At 42.0% G+C, this 13,908-nt stretch overlaps 1 protein-coding gene across 1 annotated transcript in view; it reads left to right on the top strand.

Moving 5' to 3' along the window:
- LOC111960775 (phosphatidylinositol 4,5-bisphosphate 3-kinase catalytic subunit beta isoform-like) overlaps window positions 1–13,908 on the top strand; it is a 79,358-nt gene that overhangs the window by 50,224 nt on the left and 15,226 nt on the right. Inside the window, 3 exon segments of the mRNA XM_023982981.2 lie at window positions 3,264–3,450; window positions 8,520–8,748; window positions 13,149–13,387. Of these exon segments, the coding sequence (XP_023838749.2) occupies window positions 3,298–3,450; window positions 8,520–8,748; window positions 13,149–13,387 (621 nt within the window). The 5' untranslated portion in view covers window positions 3,264–3,297.

Raw genomic sequence — 13,908 nt, 5'->3', positions numbered from 1 at the left:
GACCCCCCTATCCACATCGACGGGACAGTAGTGGAGAGGGTAGTAAGTTTTAAGTTCTCGGTGTACACATCACGGACAAACTGAATTGGTCACACCACACAGACAGCGTTGTGAAGAAGGCGCAGCAGCGCCTCTTCAACCTCAGGTGAAGAAATTCGGCTTGTCACCAAAAGCACTCCACAACTTCTACAGATGCACAATCGAGAGCATCCTGTCGGGCTGTATCACCGCATGGTACTGCAACTGCTCCACCCACAACCGTAAGGCTCTCCAGAGGGTAGTGAGGTCTGCACAACGTATCACCGGGGGCAAACTACCTGCCTCCAGGACACCTCCACACCGATGTCAAGGAAGGCATAAAGATCATACAGGACAAACCACCCGAGCCTGCCTGTTCACCCGCTATCATCCAGAAGGCGAGGTCAGTACAGGTGCATCAAAGCAGGGACCGAGAGACTGAAAAAACAGCTTCTATCTCAAGGCCATCAGACTGTTAAACAGCCACCACTAACATTTAGTGGCTGCTGCTAACATACTGACTCAACTCCCACCACTTAATAATGAAATTTATGGAATGTTTGTAAAAATGTTACTAGCCACTTTAAACAATGCCACTTAATATAATGTTTACATGCCCTACATTACTCATCGTATATGTATATACTGTACTCTATAACCATCTAACTGCATCTTGCCTATGCCGTTCTGTACCCTCACTCATTCATATATCTTTATGCACATATTCTTTATCCCTTTTACACTTGTGTGTATAAGGTAGTAGTTGTGGAATTGTTGGTTAGATTACTCGTTGGTTATTACTGCATTGTGGAACTAGAAGCAGGGGTGCGGCAAGCACTACAGCATTTCGCTACACTCGCATTAACATCTGCTAACCATGTATATGTGACAAATAAAATTTTATTTTATTTGGATATGTGAGGTTCTAGTCCCCTCAGGCGCTGTCCTCTGTTCTCACACCGCCCCCCCCTCTCCCCGGCCTTCCTCTGTTTCACACCAGCCCTCCCCTCTCCCCCCGGCCTTTCTTGTTCTCACACCAGCCCCTCCCTCTCCCGGCCTTTCCTCTGTTCTCACACCAGCCCACTCCCTACGCCCCCCCTTCCTCTTGCTCCCCCTCGCCCTCCCCTCCCCCCGGCCGTGTTCCTCTGTTCTCACACCAGCCCCTCCCCTCCTCCCCCCGGCCTGTACTCTGTTCTCACACAAGCACCCTCCCTCTCCCCCGGCCTGTCCTCTGTTCTCACACCAGCTCTCCCCCGGCCTGTCCTCTGTTCTCACACCAGCCCTCCCCTCTCCCACCGGCCTGTCCTCTGTTCTCACACCTAGCCCCTCCCCTCTCCCCCGGCCTGTCCTCTGTTCTCACCAGCCCCTCCCTCTCCCCCCGGCCTGTCTCTGTTCTCACACCAGCCTCTACCTCGGCCTGTCCTCTTTCTCACACCCTCCCCTCTCCCCCGGCCTGTCCTCTGTTCTCACACCAAGCCCCCCTCCCTCTCCCCCCGCCTGTCTCTGTTTCTCACACCCTCCCTCTCCCCCCGGCCTGTCCTCTGTTCTCACATCAGCTCCCTCTCCCTGTTGAAACCTGACCCAGAATCAGACCTCTGGCTGGCTGGCTTCCATCATGCACCTGGTAACCGCTCACCTGGAGGGGTGTGTGTGTGTGTGTGTGTGGCAGTGTGTGGCAGAAGCAGACATGTCAGGCAGCTCCATCCATGCCATAGTATGTCGTTGTACAGCACACCCATTGCAATTGCCGCCAGTCTACTGATGTCCAGTGTGTGTTTCCTCATGTTAGTTGTGACTGTGTCAGACAGACGCACTGTGGTGTCACGTTTCCTTTCATGTGTGTAACTGGGCTCCTCCATGACGTCACCCTCTGGCTTCCTGCATTGTTTGTCTGAGACAGGCGTTCAACTGCACATTTGACGAGGTGCTTAGTAGAGTTGGGGGATATGGACAAAAATCCATGGGACGATGAATTACCTGAATTGATGAGATAACGAGAAATAGAACAATGCGTTTAAACTACTACTACTAGTTTGATGGTTGTATCACCATCAATTGTCATATTAACAATCACCCATATCAGCAAACTTATTTCATTTCAAACTTCACATTTCTCTAGTATAGGCTACTTATCATAATGAATGACATCAGCAAAATGCCTGCGATAAGTGATCGATATGGTCGCTGTTGATCCTTTTTTGKTTATCGTCCCAGTTCTAGTGCTTAGTTCTACAACTTACCAATGGGTCAGTGTGTGTGTTTACTTAGCCCYGTCTTGATGGCTCAGTAATTGTCTCTCTGAGAGAATGGCCCAGTTCTAGTTCAGAGTGTTGAATGGCAGTCAAAGAACAGTTGTATCTGCATAGCTGATCATGTTAAGTGGCCAAGATGGTGGCTCCAAATGGGCATGATCCTGTACTCGCTGCAGAGCCGAAATGGACCSAAGCACTTAACACCATTAGAGACAATGGGGCTGCTGCTTGATTTACTGGCCTAGTGTTATTGAGCCAAAATGGAGATTGAACTGTGGTCTGTTGGAGCACTTAAASACAAGCTCTTTAGGAATAGGACATTACAGAAAGGCAACTGTGAGTGTGGATGGTCTATTGTGGTGAAACACTGAGCCAGAATGGAAACTGGGAAGCATGCGGTTCTTTACCAAAGCTGCTGAAGCACTTACTGTTGTGTGTGTTTGGGCGGTGGTACTTGAACCACCCCCTAAAACCAGAAACATCACATCCGTTACATTTTAGAAGGGAATTTTGAAAACCTGGCAACTCTAGTCCCACACTAACATCCGTCATTGCACACTCACAGGAGGATTTGAGAAATGGCAGCTAAATTTACCTTGACTCCCCGTTTACTTGATAATTGCCTTGGCAACGGCCTCAGGTCCAGGCGAGGGGGGAAACCAGAGCATGTTGTCATGGGTGAGGAGAGAGGTTGGTGACCTTTTTGTTCCTGTGTTTGCTTAGTGGGCATTCCTCTGAGGGCTGGCGCTCACCCAACCATAGCCAGTCTGTTTGTGTTATATAGGGCTCCCCCCGGGGGTGAAGATGGAGTATAACAGGCTCCTCAGCCAGACACCATCCAACCTTTAGTCATTAGTAAAGGGCATCAGACTATGCCTGCATCTCAATAGGACAATAGGAATTGGAAGAAGTCTGAGTTGTGAACCATGCGGTTGTGTGGTTCTTCAGCAGTTCATGGTTACTCCCCCTAACGGTCCTCTTTCCTCCTCCCAGGTCCTTATGGTTGAGCTGGGTGTTGGTCCCTGCGATGCCTCCCGCCATGACAAACCTCATGGACTTGTGGGCAGCCCACTCCCAGCTGTCTGGAGAGGACCTGGTCACTGTGGACTTCCTGCTACCCACCGGCATCTACATTCAGATGGACGTCCCCAGAGAGGCCACCATACAACACATCAAACTGGTAGGAGAGAGGGGGACAGGGGGTAGGCGCGAGTATGTATGTGTTTTGGGGGAGTGGGTATGTGTTTGTCTTGTGTGTCATTGGAATTATATGATTTTATGATGCTTGTAGGTGTTTTTGCTGGGTTGTCTGTAGTTAACAGGAGTGTCTACTAGAGGTTGACTGATTATGATTTTTCAACGCCGATACCGATTWWTKGRRGRMCMAAAAAAAAAAGATTTAATCGGCCGATTTKTATTTTTATTTATTTGCAATAATGACAATTACAACAATACTGAATGAACACTTATTTTAACTTAATATAATACATCAATAAAATCAATTTAGCCTCAAATAAATAATGAAACGTGTTCAATTTGGTTTAAATAATGCAAAAACAAAGTGTTGGAGAAGAAAGTAAAAGTGCAATATGTGCCATGTAAGAAAGCTAACGTTTAAGTTCCTTGCTCAGAACATATGAAAGCTGGTGGTTCCTTTTAACATGAGTCTTCAATATTCCCAGGTAAGAAGTTTTAGGTTGTAGTTATTATAGGACTATTTCTCTCTATACGATTTGTATTTCATATATCTTTGACTATTGGATGTTCTTATAGACACTTTAGTATTGCCAGTAACATATAGCTTCCATCCCTCTCCTGCCGCTACCTGGGCTCGAACCAGGAACACATCGACAACAGCCACCCTCGAAGCAGCTTACCCATGCAGAGCAAGGGAACAACTACTCCAAGTCTCAGAGCGAGTGACGTTTGAAACCTATTAGCGCGCACCCCGCTAACTAGCTAGCCATTTCACATTGGTTACACCAGCCTAATCCGGGAGTTGATAGGCTTGAAGTCATAAACAGCGCAATGCTTAAGCATTGCGAAGAGCTGCTGGCAAAACGCACGAAAGTGCGTTTGAATGAATGCTACGAGCCTGCTGGACCTACCATCGCTCAGTCAGACTGCTCTATAAATCATAGACTTAATTATAACATATAACACACAGAAATACGAGCCTTAGGTCATTAATATGGTCGAATCCGAAACTATCATCTCAAAACAAAAGTTTATTCTTTCAGTGAAATACGGAACCGTTCCTATTTTATCTAACGGGTGGCATCCATCAGTCTAAATTATCCTATTACATTGCACAACCTTCAATGTTATGTCAATTACGTAAAATTCTGGCAAATTAGTTCGCAATGAGCCAGGCGGCCCAAACTGTTGCATATACTCTGACTCTGCGTGCAATGAACGCAAGAGAAGTGACACAATTTCACCTGTTTAATATTGCTGCTAACCTGGATTTTCTTTAGCTAAATATGCAGGTTTAAAAATATATACTTCAGTGTATTGATTTTAAGAAAGCGTTGATGTTTATGGTTAGGTACACGTTGGAGCAACGACAGTCCTTTTTCGCGATGAGCACTGCATGATTATATGCAACGCAGGACACGCTAGATAAACTAGTAATATCATCAAACATGTGTAGTTATAACTAGTGATTATGATTGATTGATTTTTTTTTTATAAGATAAGTTTAATGCTAGCTAGCAACTTACCATGGCTTTTCTTACTGCATTCGCGTAACAGGCGGGCTCCTCGTGGGGCAGGTGGTTAAAGCGTTGGACTAGTTAACCGTAAGGTTGCAAGATTGAATCTCTGAGCTGACAAAGTAAAAATCTGTCGTTCTGCCCCTGAACRAGGCAGTTAACCCACCGTTCCTATTGAAAATAAGAATGTGTTATTWAYTGACTTGCCTAGTTAAATAAAGGTGTAATTTWTTTTTACCCGATTTTCGGTTGTTATGAATTAACAATCGGCCATTCCGATTAATCGGTCTACCTCTAGTGTCTATATCCTATGTTTTAATCATTTCAGACAGCAGTCAAATCTGTRCAGTTGCCATTTAGAGCAGCATTGGAAAGTATAGCCTAGAAAAGGCCTACTGTGCATCAAGATGTTTTTCTCATGAATTCAGTACAATTATAATGCTATGGATTTCTATCCACATTGCCTACCCAGCTCTACAGCATCTTCAACCTTACAGGCTGTTTTATCTCTTCAATTAGAATCAACCCACAAGCAACACATTAGTTTACAACATTCATTAGTTTAACGCAGATTGGTTAGGATTGTTTTAATGAATGTGTTGACTGGCTGAAGTTCTGGTTCTGAGCCATTGTAAAAGGCCATCATAACAACTCTAGAACAAGCTGTAGACTGCCGTCTCCTCTTCAGTCCAGACAGACGCTGTCTAATGGGTGTTATGACACAGCTGGCTGCTGGCGAGGTTTGTTTTTCTCTGAGCTGCACTCACTGCATGCAAATAATGCTATGACATCATGCGTGACCCGGCTAGTGGCTAGAGTTTGGGTGAGATGGAGGCCAAAGGTCAGCAATGTAACAATGCACTGTAGTCGTTACCATCATTTAAGGTGTCATATTTCGGTCACAATTAATGTTTTTTTTAATGATTTGGGTTTAAAGTGTAAATACTTTGGAGGATGTTTTTTTTTTTTTAACCCTTTGGTGAGATCCCTCTTCCTACTGGCCCTCCCTCTTGGTGTTTTCCTCCAGTCTGAGATGAGCACAGAGAGACCCACCAGTGCGCGCGCGCAGAGAGAGACCCGCCAGTGCGCGCGCGCAGAGAGAGACCCGCCAGCTAAAAATACTTGGATCAGTTATAGAACCCATTGCCCTTTATGGTTGTGAGGTCTGGGGTCCGCTCACCAACCAAGAACTCACAAAATGGGACAAACACCAAATTGAGACTGCATGCAGAATTCTGCTTAAATGTCCTCCATGTACAACATAAAACACCAAATAATTCTGCAAAGCAGAATTAGGCCGAAACCTATTAATTATCGAAATCCAGAAAAGAGCTGTTTAAATTCTACTACCACCTAAAAGGAAGTGATTCCCAAAGCTTCCATAACAAAKCCATCASCTACAGAGAGATGAACCTGGAGAAGAGTCCTCTAAGCAAGCTGGTCCTGGGGCTCTGTTCACAAACACAGAGCCCCAGGACAGCAACACAATTAAACCCCACCAAATCATGAGAAAACAAAAAGATTATTATTTCCCATGTGTGAAGTAATTAACAAAACAGAGTAAACTAGAATGCTATTTGGCCCTAAACAGAGAGTATGCAGTGGCAGAATACCTGACCATGTGTGACTGACCCAAAATGTAAGGAAATCTTTGACTGTACAGACTCAGTGAGCATAGCCTTGCTATTGAGAAAGGCCTCCGAAGGCAGACCTGGCTTTCAAGAGAAGACARGCTATGTGYACACTGCCCACAAAATGAAGTGGAAACTGAGCTGCACTTCCTAACCTCCTGCCAAATGTATGACCGTATTTGAGACACATATTTCCCTCAGATTACACAGATCCACAAAGAATTCGAAAAACAAAACTCCCATATCTATTGGGTGGAGTATCACAATGTGCCATCACAGCAGCAAGACTTGTGACCTGTTGCCACAAGAAAAGGGCAACCAGTGAAGAAGATACACCATTGTAAATACAACCCATATTTATGTTTATTTATTTTCCCTTTTGTACTTTAGCTATTTGCACATCGTTACAACACTGTATACAGACATAATATAACATGCGAAATGTCTTTATTCTTTTGGAACTTTTGAGTCATGTTTACTGTTAATTTTGTTTATTTCACTTTTGTTTATTATCTTTTTCACTTGCTTTGGCAATGTAGACATATGTTTCCCATGCTAATAAAGCCAATTGGGGGAGGRGGGAGATGTATTTCCCCAACTAAAGATGTTTAGGAGGAGAGACGTCCCCAGACAAAAGGCCTGCCAGCCAGCTAACAACATTAAACCCCACCCAGACACTGTTTTCTAGACAACACAGTAGCTGGGTGGAGAATAAAAATGTCTCCCCTGCTCAGACAGGACGTGGGCATGACATTTATCAGGGACACAATGACACACAACCGCTCAGCCGCCATTAGAATACCTAATCTTTCACTTTTATTCTAATATAAGGAAATGTGGCCTGATATTCGTCCTCGACTAGCCAACAGCACAGGAACCGTTGTGACTTGTACTCAATAAGTGTTTTAGGGAAAAAATGCATTGTTGTTACCTTGCATATCCATCCAATGTGTATGAAATAAAAAATTAACTGAATGTAAGACAAAAATATTTAATAGATACTGTTGAAAGAAATGGTGAAGTTTTAATAAAATGTCTCTTAAGTGAGGCTGTTATTCTGTTGCTTCAAGGTGCTGACTTCTAAGAGGGAGTGTCATTTTAGGTAACAGTAGTGATCATGTGGTCTCTGGATGGCTACACATAGTATGGTGGTTAAATGTGACAGATAATTAGATGTCACAATGGATAATAACAACAGATTTGTTAAGTAACAGCAATTATTTGTCATGTGAACGTAGTACAGCCAAATGGTAAACAGTAATTCAATCTAGGATGCGGTAAAAGTTGAAAACCGGGAGTATTTTGTTTTAGCCTCTATAGGTTTAAACTTTGTAGGGACTTGGTCTGACTTTATGATCAGTATGTTGGTTATGACAGAAGAATGTTGTGGCAAGGGGTTTAACTTGTTTGTCTGAAGGGAGGTGACATGACTCCTTGTCTTCTACTCTGTCCCCATGTTTATCTTCTTAGTGACCTTTTGGCTCAAACACAAACACACCCTGTGACTGCACAACGGGACATGATTCATGTCCTGATTGGTTTGTGGAAGTATGATTCATGTCCTGATTGGTTTGTGGAAGTATGATTCATGTCCTGATTGGTTTATACAGGACCTGTGTCATGTTTATATTTCCCTGTCATCATCATATGGTTGTTGTTCGTCCATTGGTTGTTAGCATTTCAGTCATGCTGATTCTTAGAACTACTGTTGGCTTTAGACTCTGTATTTTTGTGATGCGAGTTATGATGCTATTGGCTAATAATTGAGGTTCCACTTGTTTTTGTAGATCCTGTATTTTAGAGGCTGAGCCTGTCTGAGTCGCCTGTGATCATACAGGTAGATTGTCAACTTGTCTTGCCATAGTTTCTGTAATAACTGTGGTATCCCCCTCTTCTCCTCATAGCTCCTATGGAAGCAGGCCCAGTCATACCCCCTGTTCCCKTCTCTGGGGGAGATGGAGGGCCACATGTTTGAGTGTGTGAACCAGGCAGCGGTACACGAGGAGCTGGAGGATGAGACCAGGCGCCTCTGTGACGTCAGGCCCTTCTGGCCCATGCTCAAACTGGTCACACGTAACTGTGGCCGCGCCGAACGCCTACTCGACTCCAAGATCGGCGTGCTCATCGGAAAAGGTGACACCTCACACACACACACACTCTCTGACACACACACACACACACTCTGACAAACTGATTTTTGACCTATGTGACCTGTGGTTTGAACAGATTAGTGATGTTACTACATAGTGATCTCACTCTGCAGACACACCACCACCGGTTAATCTCTGTCTCCAGTATATTGATATCTTTGCCTTGGCTGTCAGATGTGAGTCGTCTTTTCAGATGTTTCATGTCATCATCCCAATATCAGCTGAAGTCAGGCCCATCGGATGCAAAACAATCCGGTGAAAATAGACAGGCTCCTGATGTCTGTTACGTCGTCCGTCACTCAGTAYTATCTGTGATGGTGATAAGGCGCTGTGCTGAGTGGAGGCGGCAAGCCAGACCACCACTGTAATGGTAGGGAAGATAACGCCACTGGGTGGAACGGTCAGTCTATTGAGTTGATGCACACAAAAATAAATATTATTGCACACATATATGCATGCAGGCTTACACACTAGTGATGTGCGGTTTTACTCATTACCCGCGCTCCCCACGGTTATATCCAGGGCGGACGGGTTGAGGGCCAATAAAGGTAATTAAATATTCGGTGGCGTACGGGTTGTTTCTCTTTAGTCAATCTGTAAAAACAATTGTATATCTATCTGCTATATTGACATTTTTATTTCATTCTTTTAGGSTATCCTGAGCCTAAGCTTTAGGGCTTAACTGTACACGTACCAAATAGCCTACACAGCCAATCGCCAAATAATGCTTTAGGAACAGGCAGAGATGGTTAACATCAATACAGAGGCAAAATATTTTCTTCTTGAACTGCACTGTTGGTTAAGGGCTTGTAAATTAAGCATTTCACAGTAAAGTCTACACTTGTTGTATTCGGTGCGTGTGACAAAGTTTGATTTTGAAAAAGAACATTGTCGAAGTTTAATTCAATAAGACAAAAGCTGCCGAAAGGAGAGTTGAAAATAAAGAGATGGGAAGGCCGGAAAAGTGATGTTGAGGAAGTAGTTGGTTAAGTGGTAAAAGAGGATGATAGCAGTGCGGCTGTGTGATGATTGTGAGGCGCTATACAAATGTGACAGTAACTAGACAGAGACTTCAAATAGGCCTATGGCACGTCAGGGGAACAGTAGCCTACTGTTCAGATGGGTTAAATGGAAACTGACATCTGGACACTGACTGTAGAATTAATCATTTCTTGCAGTAAAATGATACACCAAATGTAGGCAAYATTTTTACAGGAGTCGAGAAATGTGATTTTCTTTCTGCATCTTGAGGGAATGCAATGCTCAGTTAGCACCTCTACAGATAATATATATCTTCATCATAAAAGCTGATATTTCAACCACATAAAATATGCATCCAAGCTGAACTGAAATCTTATCAGACAAACATTGGGTTGTTTTCACAGCTTTCCTTTTCTTTACAACCAGTCAAATTAATGTTATTTGGACAATTTGCAGAGAAAATATTTTTGTTGCTGCGTTATTGTATTTTCTCCCTAGCCCCTAAATGTCTTTGCTCTGCCAATGATGACAGAGAGAACTTTACAGACTTCAACTGGATTGAAGTATTCATGCTATCTATCTATTACATTACTCTGTTGAGCAAGGGTTTATTTAGTCTTCATATATGGGTATCTATCTTCACTTAATAGGTGTTAATTATTTCTTCATTATAGGGGTTATTAGTCTCAATAGTTTATTTAGTCTTCATATAGGTTTATTTAGTCTTCATATAGGGGTTTATTTAGTCTTCATATAGGGTTTATTTACTTCATATAGGGTTTATTAGTCTTCATATAGGGGTTTATTTAGTCTTCATATAGGGGTTTATTTAGTCTCATATAGGGTTTATTTTTCCATATAGGGTTATTTAGTCTTCATATAGGTATTATTTAGGTTATTTAGTCTTCATAGGTTTATATCTCATATAGGGTTTATTAGTCTCATATAGGGTTTATTGTCTTCATATAGGGTTTATTTAGTCTTCATATAGGTTTATTTAGTCTTCATATAGGGGTTTATTTAGTCTTCATATAGGGTATTTAGTTCATATAGGGTTTATTATACTTCATATAAGAGTTATGTTACATATAGGGTTTATTTAGTTCACATATGTTTATTTAGTCCACAATATAGGTTATTATTAGTCTACTATAGGGGTTTATTTAGTCTTCAATAGGGTTATTTAGTTTCATATAGGGTTTATTTATTCACTATAGGGGTTTATTTAGTCTTCAATAGGGTTATTTAGTCTTCATATAGGGTTTATTTAGTCTCATATAGTTTTTTAGTCTTCATATAGGGTATATTAGTCTTCATATAGGGGTTATTTAGTCTTCATATAGGGTTTATTTAGTCTTCATATAGGGTTTTATCCATATAGGCGTTTATTTATTCACATATAGGGGTTTATTTAGTCTTCATATAGGGTTTATTTAGTCTTCATAATAGGGTTTATTTAGTTCCATATAGGGTTTATTTAGTCTTCATATAGGGGTTTATTTAGTCTTCATATAGGGTTTATTAGTCTTCATATAGGGTTTATTTAGTCTTCAAATATTTATTATCTTCAATATAGGGTTTATTTAGTCTTCATATAGGGGTTATTTAGTCTTCATATAGGTTTATTTAGTCTTTCATATAGGGTTTATTTAGTCTTCATATAGGGGTTATTTATTCACATATAGGGGTTTATTTAGTCTTCATATAGGGGTTTATTTAGTCTTCATATAGGGGTTTATTTAGTCTCCATATAGGGTTTATTTAGTAAATTAGGTTATATAGTTTACATATAGGTGTATTTGTCTTCATATAGGGGTTTTATTTAGTCTTATGTCTATTTTCACTATAGGGTTTATTTAGTCTTTCATATAGGGTTTATTAGTCTTCATATAGGGTTTATTTAGTTCTCATATAGGGTTTATTTAGTTCACAATAGGGTTTATTTAGTCTTCATATAGGGTTTATTTAGTCTTCATATATGTTTATTATCTTCATATAGGGGTTATTAGTTACATTATAGGGTTTATTAGTTACATATAGTTTATTTAGTCACATATAGGGTTTATTTAGTCACATATAGGGGTTTATTTAGTCTTCATATAGGGGTTTATTAGTCTTCATATAGGGTTTATTATCATCATTGGTTTATTAGTCTTCAATATAGGTTATTTATCTTCATATAGGTTTATTTAGTTCACATATAGGGGTTTATTAGTCTTTCAATAGGGTTTATTTAGTTCACATAAGGTTTATTTAGTCTTCATATAGGGGTTTATTTAGTTCACATATAGGGGTTTATCTAGTCTTCATATAGGGGTTTATTTAGTTCACATATAGGGGTTTATCTAGTCTTCATATAGGGGTTTATTTAGTTCACATAGGGGTTTATCTAGTCTTCATATAGGGGTTTATTTAGTTCACATATAGTTGGGCGGTTGCGGATGGGTTATTAGCAATTGCGGGTGTGGGTGAACAAATAGCTGACCCACGCACTGCTATTACACACACACACAGTCGTATTGGCCTGAGGGTGTGTGGGGACATAGATGGTAGGGGTCTATTGAGGTCCCCTAGGCTGCTGGCCAACCAGGCCTGTTCAAAGAGGGAATCAGTGATAGTAATTGAAGGAGACTCATCCCATGTTGATATTCTCCCTGTTGGCTCCGCTTTTGTCAGATGTGATCTGTAAAAGGCTTTTGTCAGTAAGCGGTACTCAAAACATCCCTCAGGCGCTGGCTAGCCACACACACACACACACTGAGGGAGTTCTGGCCAGCCACTCACACAGGCACACACAAGCTAATAATGCAGACCAGAGGCATCCTCTGAGAGCTGAGGGTCATATGAATGTTTAATGGTTTTAAATGTCAACATGTTTTTATCATCCAAAGCATTTGACGGCCCCAAAATACCGAGCTCTGTTCAACTAGTAGATATGATGAATTTAGGATCTAGATTTTATACCCAGTGACAGTTGTATTTCAGTGAAAACAGTAGGTTAGAGTTCAACACTGTTGAGATTGGATTGTCATTTGTAATCCCTCATAAACATTAATTGCTACTTGTTACCATGCCAGGTATGTGTCAGTCAGAGGGAGTGCATTAAACATGAATGGTAATGCCTTTTAATGCAGTGCCGTTAGACCCACTCATGCAGAGGTTTTACTGTTTTTTTACACACTGTAGTGCTCATGTCATTATGGTGTGTGTGTAGCCTCTCAGAACCTCTTACACCGTGCTTATATAGCTTAATGACTGCTCACAGGTGTTCACAAACAGAACACGATCAATRAAATACATCTGGTATAAAATGCTGTAAAACCTCTTGTGGCCTTGTTATGCACTCCGATCACCTGCAAAGTCGTTATGCAATGCTTATAAAGCTTCATGAACCGTTCACAGGTCTCCACGAGCTGGACGCTCTTCAGGACCAGGAGGTGAAGGACTTCCGCAGTAAGATGTTCCGTATCAGCGAGGAGAAGATGCAGCAGGTACAGCTGATGACCTGGAGCGAGTGGCTGCAGGCCTGCTTCTCTCCGCAGCTGGAGCCAGGGGGAGGAGCCACCACCGTCACAGACGGTGTCAACGACAAACAGGCCGAAGCCAGCCTCAAAGTCACCATGCACTTCGACCAGTCCCAGGTACCTAACAGTACACATTGGGAGCACAATATTTCCCATCAGAAATACACACACACTCAGAGAGTAACATATGCCCAACGATGGGGTGAATGTCGCTGTCTTCGAGTAGTCACATTTACAATACTACACACACTCAGCTCTTATCAATCAATACATCGATCAAATTGATTTATAAATCCTTTTTTACATCAGATGTCACAAAGTGCTATACAGATGTCACAAAGTGACAATACAGCCTAAAACCCCAAACAGCAAGCAATGCAGATGTAGAAGCACGGTGGCTAGGAAAAACTCCCTAGAAAGGCAGGAACATAAGAAGAAACCTAGAGGAACCAGACTATGAGGGTTGGCCAGTCCTCTTCTGGCTGTGCCGGTGGAGATTGTAAGAGTACATGGCCATTTAAGGCCAGATTGAACATCTTGAAGAACAAACGTTCATAGATGACCAGCAGGGTCAAATAATAATCACAGTGGTTGTAGAGGGTGCAACAGGTCAGTAMCTCGGGAGTAAATGTCAGTTC

Source organism: Salvelinus sp. IW2-2015, linkage group LG4p (assembly GCF_002910315.2).
Source record: "Salvelinus sp. IW2-2015 linkage group LG4p, ASM291031v2, whole genome shotgun sequence".
NCBI classification, from domain to species: Eukaryota; Metazoa; Chordata; class Actinopteri; order Salmoniformes; family Salmonidae; genus Salvelinus; species Salvelinus sp. IW2-2015.
This window is presented reverse-complemented; position numbering and strand designations above follow the sequence as displayed.